Here is a 12,989-nt window from a genome sequence, read left to right as displayed (position 1 = left end):
CAGGGAGAACATGCAAGCCTCCAGATGTTGCTGGACTCCAACTCCCATCAGCCCTATGCAGCATGGCCAGTGGGCAGGGGTCATGGGAGTTGTAGTCAAGCAAGTCTGAAAGAGCCACGGTTTCCTTATCCCTCTTAATAAATGACCCAAACTCCTCCCCTCTATACAGGGGCGTACTTTGCTAACAGGCCTTGAGCAAGGACCAACAGTGTGACGCGGCAGCTAAAAAAGCCAATGCAATTCTGGGCCTCATCAATAGGAGTATAGCATCTAGATCAAGGGAAGTAATAGTGCCACTGTATTCTGCTCTGGTCAGACCTCACCTGGAGTACTGTGTCCAGTTCTGGGTACCACAGTTCAAGAAGGACACTGACAAACTGGAACGTGTCCAGAGGAGGGCAACCAAAATGGTCAAAGGCCTGGAAACGATGCCTTATGAGGAACGGCTAAGGGAGCTGGGCATGCTTAGCCTGGAGAAGAGGAGGTTAAGGGGTGATATGATAGCCATGTTCAAATATATAAAAGGATGCCACATAGAGGAGGGAGAAAAGTTGTTTTCTGCTGCTGCAGAGAAGCGGACACGGAGCAATGGCTCCAAACTACAAGAAAGAAGATTCCACCTAAACATTAGGAAGAACTTCCTGACAGTAAGAGCTGTTTGACAGTGGAATTTCCTGTCAAGGAGTGTGGTGGAGTCTCCTACTTTGGAGGTCTTTAAGCAGAGGCTTGACAACCATATGTCAGGAGTGCTCTGATGGTGTTTCTTGCTTGGCATGGGGTTGGACTCAATGGCCCTTGTGGTCTCTTCCAACTCTTCTATGATTCTATGATTCTAAGGACAAAATTTGGTCCACCCCCTTCGATATTTCTCATTTTCACAATAATTACTATTGACTATTATTTTGCTCCCCTTCAGCTCAGCACCCTATGCAGGGGAACCGCCCGCATCGCCTTAAATCTGGCGCTGCTTTATGACATCACTTCCTGTTGACTGGCCTCTCCCCGCCCTTGGAAGCACAAGTGCTCAAAAAGCCCAATTTGCCACGTAACCGGGGAACCTTATACTAAAGTAGCTGCAATTAGTTTACTAGCCTGCCCCATCAAATTATCCCATGCCTGAAAACCAGCGGAAAGTTCGCATAATACCTGGAGACTGGGGACCAGAAAGGGTTGTGATAGAGGAAGGAAGGAATACTCCCATCTTTTCAGCAACAAGGAGCAGTTTTATTATACATGACTGCAGGCCTGTTAAATCCCATCTTTTCAACTCCTTTAATTTGGTGTATCTACGTATAAGAGCAAACGTTAAAGGCCTGCTTTTCCTCGCAGTTGTGAAATCCAGGAAGCTAAGGAGCTTCTGGGTGTTTTCACACAGTAAATGCTCGATAATTTCTGGCGTGCCCTGAGAAATGTTCTGTACAATTACGTGGAGAGCAGCGTGTTCTTCCGAGAGCCATGTGCTGCAGAAAAGGAGAACTTAGTCATTCGGAGCTGCCTACTGGAGCAGAAAAGCACACTTAGCCAGGGTGATAATGGCCCTGCTTTTAGAGCGGCTGTTTTCATTCTGCCTTCCCAGCACACCTGTTCACACATACACAGGCATTCTATCTTGTCCCTTATCCCTTGATTACTCAAGTTTTTGCTTACTGTCAGCCAAAGGCTTTGGAAGACGTCTGAAATGTATTGAGGGCTTTCTCCCCTGGCCAGTATTGTATTAGGGTATGCTTCTAACATTAACTGAAAGTGGAGGACTATAACTAATAGAAGAGAAACAATTCCTAGGAACCCATGAAGCAGCCCAACACACTGTAGGTCAGTCAAAACATTGGCCTATCTAGCTTAGTACTGTCTACACTGACTGGTAGCAGTTTCTCAGGGTTTTGGGCAGGGAATCTTTTTCCCAGCCCTACCTGGAGGTGCTGGGAATCGAACCTGTGAACCTCCTGGTCGCAAAGCAGATTATCTGCCACTGAGCTACCCTGAGTTTGCCCTCTCCTTTTGGGAAGTGGCGCAGACTGAGCCCTGAGGAAAAGGTGGACAATGAGAATGGGAGGAAGATAGGTGGGCTGAACATTTAATGATGATAGGATTGTAGAGTTGAAAGGGACCCCCAAAGCTTGTTTATCCTACCCAACTGCAAAGCAGGAATCCCAACTAAATTATCCATGGCAGATGGCCACCCATCTTCTGCTTAAAAACCTCCAAGGAAGGAGAGTTCACCACCTCCCAAGGGAGGACCGTTCCACTGCCAAACAGCTCTTGCGGTCAGAAAGTTCTTCCTGACGTTTAGTCAAAATCTCCTTTCTTGTAACTTGAAGCCGTCGGTTCAAAAGCCATCGGTTCTCCTGCCTCCAGAGCAGGAGAAAACAAGCTTGCTCCATCCTTCGTGTGGCAGCCCGTCAGATATTTGAAGATGGCTACCATATCTCCCTCTCGGTCTCCTCTTTTCCATGCTAAATATACCCAGCTCCTTCAACCGTTCCTCATACGGCTTGGTTTCCGGAACTTTGATCATCTTGGTCTGCACACGTTTTTATTTAATTAAATAAATAAAAATAATAGTCAGGGATTGATCCCGGGACCTTCTGCGTTCAAGTCGGATACTTTGCCACTATGCTATGGTCCATATAATCCAGGCTTCCTCAAAGTTGGCCCTCCAGACATTTTGAGACTACAATTCCCATGATCCCTTACCACTGGTCCCACTAGCTAGGGATCATGGGAGATGCAGGCCAAAAACATCTGGAGGGCTGAGTTTGAGGAAGCCTAATATAATCAGTAGCCACTGACTGAATCCTCTTTGGAAGTTATGCAAAGAGAAAAAAAAGAAAAAGTAAACAAGGGAAAACAAATCTTTTAAAAAAGGACAGAGGGCATTGCAGGGAAATTTGTTGGCATGTAGCTTCCGTTACAGACAGCTTGAGGTAGATACCCAAGGTTTCTGTTCTCTTGTCTTCGTTCTCCCTTTCCATCAGTACAGAGCTCCTGGAGCCAACTGCAATTCCTATGTGAGGCATCGGCCACAAGTGTGAGCAGCTATTTGTGCAAATGAATCGACGGGCATAACTTATAAATGAGCTCAGAGCTTGCTGCCTGATAAGCTGCGGCTCACTGCTCGATAGCATCACACAGGAAGGAGTTGCCACAAATCATTCTCCCTTATCACATTGGCTCAGATCATCGCTTGACCAGGGGAAGCAGGTCAGACTGCTGCAGAAGAAGGAAAATCTGTGGTTCGGAAAGATCGTAAAGTAATTTTTGCTTCCCTGAAGGGTTTAGTCTATACACTTCCCAAAGCAACCATTGATAAGTGGAAGAGTTGGTGCAGTGTTGTTAAGTAGCGTCTTAAGATAGGACAATGGGACGCGGGTTGCGCTGTGGGTTAAACCAGTGTTTCCCAACCGGTGTTCCGCGGCACACTAGTGTGCCGCCGGACGTTGCCTAGTGTGCCGTGGGAGGGAGGCGGGCGAGTCGGGCTAATCCTCCGGCCCCGCTCCCCCGGGGAACGTGCCCCGTCATCCGCTTCTGCCTTGCTCCCTGTGACAGGAATTCCCAAAACTGCATCAGCACCTGCCGCTTGCCCAGCAGCCCCGGCGCTGCCTTGCGCCTGGCGCCCCCGCCATCCTCGGTGCAGGGAGCGAGGGGCGCGCAGGCAGGCGCTGCCCGGCGGAGCGACGGCTCCTTCCGAGCGGCTGGCAGTGTCTGGGCATGACTGGCCTCCCGCCTGGTCCCGCGGCGGCTGCAGACGCGGCCGAAGCAGCGCAGGGAAGGAGACGCCCGGCCGCCCAGCCCAGCCCCGCACGCTCCCACTCTCTCTCGGCGGCCGGGGAGCGGGGCCAAAGCGGGCCCCCACCTGAGTGGCGGCTGCGTGAGCCAATAGGCGAGCTGGGGCAGAGGGGGAGGCGGGGCTCCGGAGAACAAAGGAGGGAGGGGGCACCCGGGAGAAGGGGGCGGGGCGGGAGGAGCGGGGAGCGCGGCGCTGCGCCCGGGACGCCCCAGTTCCGCAGGGTTAGAAGCCGGCGGCCTACCTCTGCTGGCCGTGGAAGGCAGCCGGGTCTGGGTCGCGCCCCGAGAGTGGCGGGGTCCGCGCACAGCCTGCCCTCCAGGCTGGGAAGTGGCTCCTAGGCTCCGCCTGAAGCCACGCAGAGCCCGCAACGCGCCCTCGCTCTGCTGCCTCCTCCCACCCCGGCAAGGGGAAGGGAAAAAACTTTCACTTTTGTGCGTCCCTCCCGGCGTGACGCTGCGCGCTGATGTCACGGGGCGGGGCTTTAATGGTGGTGTGCCGCGAGATTTTTTTCCGGTAAACAGGTGTGCCGTTGCCCAAAAACGTTTGGGAAACACTGGGTTAAACCACAGAGCCTAGGGCTTGCCGATCAGAAGGTCGGCGGTTCGAATGCCCGTGACAGGGTGAGCTCCCGTTGCTCGGTCCCTGCTCCTGCCCACCTAGCAGTTTGAAAGCACGTCAAAGTGCAAGTAGATAAATAGGTACCGCTCCGGCGGGAAGGTAAATGTCGTTTCCGTGCGCTGCTCTGGTTCGCCAGAAGCGGCTTAGTCATGCTGACCACATGACCCAGAAGCTGTACGCCGGCTCCATCAGCCAATAAAGCAAGATGAGCACCGCAACCCCAGAGTCAGTCACGACTGGACCTAATGGTCAGGGCTCCCTTTACCTTTACCTTTTTAATTTGAAGCAGAGGACGGCAACCGCCTTCATACAGGTGCGGTTTAATTGCGGCAGTGCTGTGCTGGCAGGCATTTGCTGGCATCATTTACAGGTGGATTTGGTGCAATTTGCCACAAAAGAGAAGACTCATTGCCAGCAAAGCCCCACCTGTAAATTACTGCTTTTTTAAAAAAAGCAAGCAAACCCCCAAACCGCTGCTCATGGTGTCTTAACTTTGGGAAATGTTCTAATGGCACCATGAAAGAAGCCGTTAAACAGCCATGGCCGCCTCGTGTCCCTTACCCCTCTGCACATGCCTCTGGGGGAGAAACATGGGGGCAGCTGGCCTTTTCAGGTAGCTTAGCCCTGGCCTTTCATCTCGTAATAACATTGCTGCAGTGGCTCTGTGTGGTGCTGGAAAGGTTCCTTGTCCCTTCTGCCTGTTTCCTTTGAAATACAAGGGGGAAGCAACGTGTGGGCATGTATATGTTCTCAAAGCGCAAGGATATTGGAGCGAAACTTGTATATTGAGGCTATACCTTTAAGAGTTTTAACTCGCCCTTCTGCAAAGTTCCTGTGCGCGTAAAGGGCTCTTGAGATCTCATGCGGCGAGCTTTCTGCCTCCTTATAACAAAAGGTTCGGTGGATTGGCAAAATACAGCAGAAAGCCGGCATTAAATAGGATAAAGACAATTCATTGTGCTCCTTTCTTCTGAGGGCAATATAAGAATCCACTGACTTTTATCTTATTTTCTTTTGTGTTGTCTTGCTGTATATATTTATATATATAGGCAGGAATGTGTGGCCACAGAAGAGAGCCCACAAGTGTTTTTCTGCTGCTGCGAAGGAAACTACTGCAATGAGAAGTTCACTCACCTACCCGAAGTTACTGGCCCAGAAGGTGAGGCTTTTGTTTATCAAGAACAAAACTCTTTGTATTGGAAGCTGACTTCAGTGGGTTTCTGCTAACCTTGAATTCCTGGCTCGGCAATAGAACACGGAACCTAATTAGAGCAGTGGCATTTCATATTGCAGAGTCGAGGAGTTCTCAAAAATTTTAAGTTTCTACAGAATGTTGCTTAGTTGTTTCCCGGTCTTCTGGGTGAAGTGAATTGCACGCTCGTCTCTCTCCACCCGTGAAGCAAAAGAAATGCGCTCCTTTTCTCTCTCGCAGGATTTCTGGGGCGCATCACTGCAGGCAGAGCGCTTGTGGGAAGGGAATGAGATAGTCTGGTTTGCACAGATTTAGCTAAGTATCTCAATTAGCTCTTGGCCAAATGGCAGCTGGCATGGTAAGTAGTGGTGCTGAGGAAGAGGGAAAGCTGCTGAATAGCGATCTGGCTCAGGATGGTCTACTCTCACCCCCAGGGGGCAGCCCAGAGTTTCAGGCAGGGGTCCCTCCCAGTCCTACCCAGATATGCTGGGGATCGAACCCACAACCTTCTGCTTCCTAGGCAGGTGTTCTGCCACTGAGCTACGGCCCTCCCCCAGTGCAGAGGCTAGACTTGGGCAAGCCAGGTTTTCAAACCCAGAACCAGCTTGGCCAAATAATCAGGTGACTTGGAGTGTGGTGGAGTCTCCTTCTTTGGAGGTCTTTAAGCAGAGGCTTGACAACCATATGTCAGGAGTGCTCTGATGGTGTTTCCTGCTTGGCAGGGGGTTGGACTCGATGGCCCTTGTGGTCTCTTCCAACTCTATGATTCTATGAAGCAAACAAGAATTCAAAACCAGAATCTCTGTTAAAAGCCAAATCCAACCCAAGCGGCAGAAAGCGAGCAAGGCCACGGACAGAAAGCTAGAACAAGGTGCATTGTGATATTTCCCCCCTTTCAAAATAACGCTTTGTAACATGTAACGACAAAGCCAACCCAACTGAAATGCAGGAGGGGGGAAATAATTTCTTTTCTTCCTTCAGTTTTTTTTTGCTGAATCAGATTGGAGGTAAACAAATGAGTCAGTAATTCCTTTCCCCCCTGCGTTGATATTGCACGGATGGATCCAGTAGCATTCAGACCATTTGAGAGCAACACATTATAGTCCTTTTGAAGTGCTTTAAAAAAAAAAAGTCCCCAAGGTGAAACTTTGCATTAGCAGCACCCTTAAAACTCAGGGCACTTAAACTCATCTAGCAATGTAACTGTGAAAAACACCAAGAGCAAAAGCATCCATCTGTATGCAAGATAAAGGCCTGTACTGATGCAGACTCGGGTAGAAAAAATCTTCACCTGAAAGATCGGTGGAGAAAGGAAGCTCTTCAGCATACGCCAGAAAGTGGACAGAGAGACAGCGCCTGTCTGAGATGTAATGGGAAGGAGTTCCAAAAGGTTGCGCCTGTTACGATATTGAAGCAATGCAGCCGCGAGCTACTGCTAGCTTGAAAGCAAAACATAATGGGAATGTTGGGACTGTTCCATGGGAAACAGAGGGACAGTCAATTCACAGTGCAGAGGGCACCGGAATTAGCTCAGAGTGTAATATGAGCTGTACAGGAAGTACAGGAGGAGTTACTCTCTCGGCTGTTGGAGTTTGAAGAGAGCAGTCATGTTTTCTGTAACGCTGCAAAGACAGAAATAAAGGCATGTAAATAAGTTTCTGTCTATCTCTTTCCCCTGCCTGGGGCGGGGGCAGGAAAGAGTGGTGTGTTCTTCTCACGCTGAGAAGGATCACCTATCGCGACCTCTGCCTGGGTCTTGCCGGGAAAGCAGACAGGGAGGTCAACATGAGACCAAGCCGGGTGCCTGGGAGAGTTGCCAGTTTCTCCTGATAAAGGCTTGATTTCCGACAGCGCCCTCACCGAAGAGGAGTCCTGATGAGATGGTCTCTACAAGGAGGTCCTCCCCTACAGAGTATAGTGATCAATATGAAGGGCAAGACCATCTTTTGAGTATCCTGGTCCCAGGCAGTATAATGCTTCTTTGTACACTGGTATCAGCACCTTGAACCTAGTCAGGTGGTTCCTTGGAAGCTATTCCCGACTGAAAGCTTAGTCATGATGGCTGCATTCTGCCTCCACTGTTGGAGACAGCATGGCCCTAGGTGATAGTTGATGGGGATCACAGGCAGGGAGAGAGCTGTTGTGCTCAGGTTCTGCTGGTGGGCTTCCCAGAGGCATCTGCTTGGCCACAGAGGACAGGATGCCGGGCGCAGCTGGCTCTGCCATTAAGCAGACTGAGGAGGATGCCTCAGGCAGCAAAGCCCCTAGGGTGGCTGCCCCGTGGCCGCCCTGCTGCCAGCGTAGAAGTGCCACCAGCACCGGCTAAAATCACACCCGGAATTGCTCAGATCGGGCACAGTCTCTCCCGAAATTGCAGGAGTGTGGGCAGACAAGCAGGGCCGGTGGGAGCAGGTATGGTGGGAGGGACAGGGCAGGAGAAAGTGAGGCTGCTCCTTTCTCCTCAGGTGGCAAAGCAGGACGTGCCACCTAGGATGGCCCATTGGCCTGATATGGCAGGACTCTTTTTATCTTCTCTAACTTGAGGTATGGGACGCGGGTGGTGCTGTGGGTTAAGCCACAGAGCCTAGGGCTTGCCGATCAGAAGGTCGGCGGTTCGAATCCCCGCGACGGGATGAGCTCCCGTTGCTCAGTCCCTTCTCCTGCCAACCTAGCAGTTCGAAAGCACATCAAAGTGCAAGTAGATAAATAGGTACCACTCTGGTGGGAAGGTAAACGACGTTTCCGTGCACTGCTCTGGTTCACCAGAAGTGGCTTAGTCATGTTGGCCACATGACCCGGAAGCTGTACGCTGGCTCCCTTGGCCAATAAAGTGAGATGAGCGCCACAACCCCAGAGTCGTCCGCGACTGGACTTAATGGTCAGGGGTCCCTTTACCTTTAACTTGAGGTAATGGTGTGTAGTGACTGGAAGGGGCGATGCAACATATTTGCATGTTGAGGGTTTCATGCAGAAATCACCTACGGAATTTGTGCCACAATCAGACCTGAGGAGTCTGATAGGCCCACATATGGCCACGAATCTTCTCAGGGCATTGATGAGGCTGGAAGTGTCCCATGAACTCAAGGACCTTGATTTGGGCAGCATGGATACTCAAACACGTCAAGAGAACTGCCCAACGCTTACTGTTAGCTTGACCTCCCGTTGTCTTGTGTGTAACCACGCTCCAAGGTCCGAAGACGTTGAGGCCCACATTGGTGAAAGGTGGTTCACTGCACAAAAGCAACTCAGAGCAGTTTACTCCTAGTAGCAGCAGAATCGGCGCCTCGGGATCCAGAGTGGGAATCTGATTGGTGATCGATCTAAGATGAGGGTGATGGAGAGCGACAACCTGTGCAGCTGCTGCCTCTTGTTTCAAGGTACGAAGCTTAGCTTCCTGCACCGCAGCTTCTCTCCTCAAGACTTCTTCCTTCTTGGCAAACTCGACGCGCTTTCCCGCAGCTGCTGCCTCCTCCTTTGTGAGGGTTACTTCATCTGCCATACGTGATGCTCTGGATGGATAAGACGATCTGTTGGCGTAAGAGTGGGAGTGAGAGCTCCCTGTCAGCGAGGAGCGGCAAGAACAAGGAGAGTGTTTGTGCTGTGAGGAGTGGCGTCCTGAAGTGACTACTGACAAACTTGAGATGGAGCTGGAGTAAGACCTTAACAGTAGAGAAGCCTGGGCCACTGCCTTGAGAATGCGGCTTTGGTTCATCAGCTGTCTTGTCAGCCTCTGTGAGAAGCAGTGCTTCTTGTTCCATTATGCCAGGCATGTCCAAAGTCTGTTTCGGGGGCCTAATCTGGCCCTGTGGCAGTTTATTTCCTGAGGTAAAATCCTAAAAAAACCCACAACTTCAACCCTAAAAGCTCAACAACTTCAGGCCTGGAAAAAAGCTCAACAACTTTGGTCGGTCCTTTGGTCAGCCCTCATGGCCCTTCACTTCATCAAATCTGGCCCTCTTTGAAAAAAGTCTGGACACCACTGCTTTATGCGCTTCTCCAAAGTGTTCATGGCCTCATGGAAAGTGGAGTCCTTCTGGCCGTTAACCTGCTTGAAATGCAGCCACTCATCGCAGGTATCACTGGGCTGTAGTTGCGCAAAAATGGCGGAGGGGCAATCTGTGTAAGATGCCCATTGCACCAGGCGTTTGGCCAAGCGGGTCCTCTGGTGAGGCATATTCTCCAGGAGTGTTGCACCATCAGTCTCCAGAATGTCTTTCTGCAGCCTCTGTCAAGCCGCCTTAGCTGATTTGCCTTCTGTTCCTCTAAGGTAGCTCTCATTTGGGGGGTCAGCTTCCTAAGTCTGTTTTGACCTGAAGACCCTGTGTCACCAATTAGTTGTATCAGAAGCTACTTCCTGTCTCTTCCCCTGTTTGGTTGTGTTTTCAGAATGGTCTCCCGTTTTCTTTAAGAATCTGGTTCAAATACACTTAAAATTGGCAGGCTGCGGTACCATATCTCAACATTAGATGAGGTGTGGCTTTCTCTGGAGGGTTTTATTCCTGTAATCTTTCAGTTTAGCTGTTTGAGAAGGTATGTGGGCTTTGCAGTGGAGAATTAGCACTTCAATGGAATTGCAGTGGAGAAGGCTTGCTGGGTGAGGAGAGTTACTGAGTTGCATAAGTTTGCAGAGTTGCTAGGAAAAGCAGGGTGCACTTTTCTTCAATGCAGAGCATAGGCAGGGAGAATCCAGGGCTAGTCAACTTGCAGGCTGATACTTGGAGAACCTTGTTTGCATTTGTAAACTGCTCTGGGAGACCAACAGGGCTGGTTTCACATGCACAAAGGGAAGGCTGATTTGTAAACCACTTTCAGTTGCAAATTCTTGTTAGGGAGAAAGAGAGCGCATCATTCATTCGTCCTTACTGTTCTGTCTGGAGATTTCTCTCTCTTTGTGGATAGTATTAACAAAACTCCACAAAGCTCTCATACATAGATTTATTGAAGATAATTGAGGCACATGTAGAAATATTGCTTGCATTCCAATAGGCTGTGCTATGGCTCTGAATAAAGTTTTCTGTGGAGCTCTGTAAGGACAAAGTGAGTTTGCCCTTCTTGTTGGACTTTGCCATAACTAGGCTGTCACTAGATTACAAAGGAGAAAGGGAGGCTTCTTCCCGCTCTGGCCAGAGCCAATAGGAGGGAGGTATTTTCCTGCTCTCTGGCAGAGCCAATAGAAAGTAGACTATTGGTGTGCCTACATTTCCCAACCTGCCTTGGGGTCTCAAAAGGGGGAAAAGGCACTATCTTTTCTTAAAGGGGCAGCATTGTTATTCCTTCAACCTATTACTAATACGCAGATTTGCTATCACTAAATAACTGACCCCTGTGCGGGCAGAACAGGGTGTGGGTGTGTGAGGGAAAACAGATCAAAGAGGTGCATTAACAAAAATGCAGTGTAATAAACTCCTATACAGTCTTATATAAATTGATATAGTGTTATTATCCTATTAATGCATGCAGATATTAATAGCCTATTATATTCTGTATAAACTCAAATCCCCACTCAGCCATATGTGACCGTGGAGGCAGCCAACTGTCTCTCAGCCTAGCCAACCTTTTGGGGGTATTAACGCAATAAACAAATTAAAATAAATTAAGAACCAAAATCCAACCAGGGTGATGGAATTCTGCCTTGGGATGCTGGAGCGAACGGTCATTTCGTCTTAAGCGGCAAGACAATTCTTACCCTGCCTGGGATCCTTACTGTTCCTTCCCTCCTCTTCCTGCAGTGGTCTATGAGCCTCCGCCGCCAAGCCTCTCGCTGCTCAACATTCTGGTTTACTCTCTGCTTCCCATCATTGCCCTCTCCATCGCCATTCTCCTTGCCTTCTGGATGTACCGTCACCGCAAGCCCCCCTACGGGCACGTCGACATCAGTGAGGTAGGCGAGAAGCAAGGGGCACCTGGGAAACTAAGGGTGGTTTCAGGCGGCTAAGCATTTGCAGAAACCGCTTCTGCAAACGGGATTTAGAAAGGGAGAGCTGGGCAGATAAACAGGGGAGAAGCTGCTGATTCTCCTTGCGCAATAGCCAGTTCTTGCTGTGGAATCCGTGGCGCGACAGTCTTCAGCCATGTGGTTTTCTTTTCCCCTCGTGCAACAGCTGGTTGCTGTTGTGCAACCTGTTGCGTAAGTACCTTTAGTAATGTACTTGCCTTTCCGCTTGCGCATCAATGTTTTGACTGCGCAATAAGCACTCCGCAAAAGCGCCTTTAACTTAGTGCAATCCCATAAATACAGGCTGTTTACCTCCTGAGAACCAGATGCTGGGGAGAAACAAGAGAAAGAAACTGTCCCTTTGAGCACCGTTTGTGAGCTTCCCAGAGGTGTCTTAACTGGCTACTATTTGGCTGGATGGTAGATTAAACGGACCTTTCCACCCAGTTTGTTCTGTGTTGTTGTTTTTTAAAAAAAACACCACACAAAACAAAATGGCTCCCCGTACTCTGTTTCAAACGTAATTGGGGAAGGCAGGGCGGTCTAGGTATGGCCAAGAAAAAGTGTCATAGTCGCCACAAAACAACTTTGAATATCTCATACAGAATATTACTTTTTATTTTTTTTAGGCAAGTTGATGAAGATACCAACAAAAGGTAAGTTTGGTGTATTTCACAATACCAAGAGACAGTAGTGAAGTTGCAGATGGATGTTAATGAAGTTGTAGACAGGAGTTTTGCACCTGGCAGTCCAAGTACAACTTCACAAGCATCTCTCGGTATTGTGAACAACACCGAACTTGTCTTTTGTTGGTATCTTCATGAACTTGCCTAAAAAGATAAAGAAAACAAAAGACTGAGTTAAGCATTTGAAAAATCTATTGAAATCAGACATTGTAAGTTCATCTTAGACTGGGTAGTTTGCAAGTTTCTGTGGCTTTGCACAAGGTTTTTTATTTTTCTCAGAAGATGGATAAAGAATGTATAATTATTGTGTGTATATTAGTCGCCAACGTGTTGCATGAGTCGTACTACTTCTAACAGCAGCACAGGTTGCATTTTTCTAGCATTATTGGGTTAGGGAAAAGGCACGATAGAGCTCACACCCACATTTGGTCATACCTGAAGCAAAAATGTCCCCAACTTCCAACTTGCCTATCTATATCATCTCCCACATCTTGTTTTCAGGACCCGGGTCTGCCACCCCCTTCTCCGTTGGTTGGACTTAAACCCTTGCAGCTGTTGGAGATCAAGGCTAGGGGCCGCTTTGGCTGCGTCTGGAAAGCTCAGCTGATGAATGACTACGTGGCAGTCAAAATCTTCCCCATACAGGTGAGTGCCAGGACTGTACCTGCCATTCAGAATTACTTGCTTCCCAATGGCTGCTTGGAGCAGGGAGTCCAAATATATTATCATTGGATTGTAGAGTTGGAAGGGACCACGAGGGTCACCCCCCTG

The 12,989-nt window shown here is 49.4% G+C and overlaps 1 protein-coding gene across 2 annotated transcripts in view; it reads left to right on the top strand.

Annotated features, from left to right (window-relative positions):
- The window catches only part of ACVR2B (activin A receptor type 2B), a 125,706-nt gene that overhangs the window by 91,428 nt on the left and 21,289 nt on the right, over positions 1–12,989 (top strand). For both annotated transcript variants that reach the window (XM_083467053.1, XM_083467052.1), the window contains exons 3-5: positions 5,455–5,564; positions 11,327–11,478; positions 12,720–12,863. In XM_083467053.1, the coding sequence (XP_083323179.1) occupies positions 5,455–5,564; positions 11,327–11,478; positions 12,720–12,863 (406 nt within the window). The remainder of the gene's footprint in view (positions 1–5,454; positions 5,565–11,326; positions 11,479–12,719; positions 12,864–12,989) is intronic.

The sequence above is a fragment of the Podarcis liolepis genome (assembly GCF_965112155.1).
Source record: "Podarcis liolepis genome assembly, chromosome: 12".
Taxonomy (NCBI): domain Eukaryota; kingdom Metazoa; phylum Chordata; class Lepidosauria; order Squamata; family Lacertidae; genus Podarcis; species Podarcis liolepis.
This window is presented reverse-complemented; position numbering and strand designations above follow the sequence as displayed.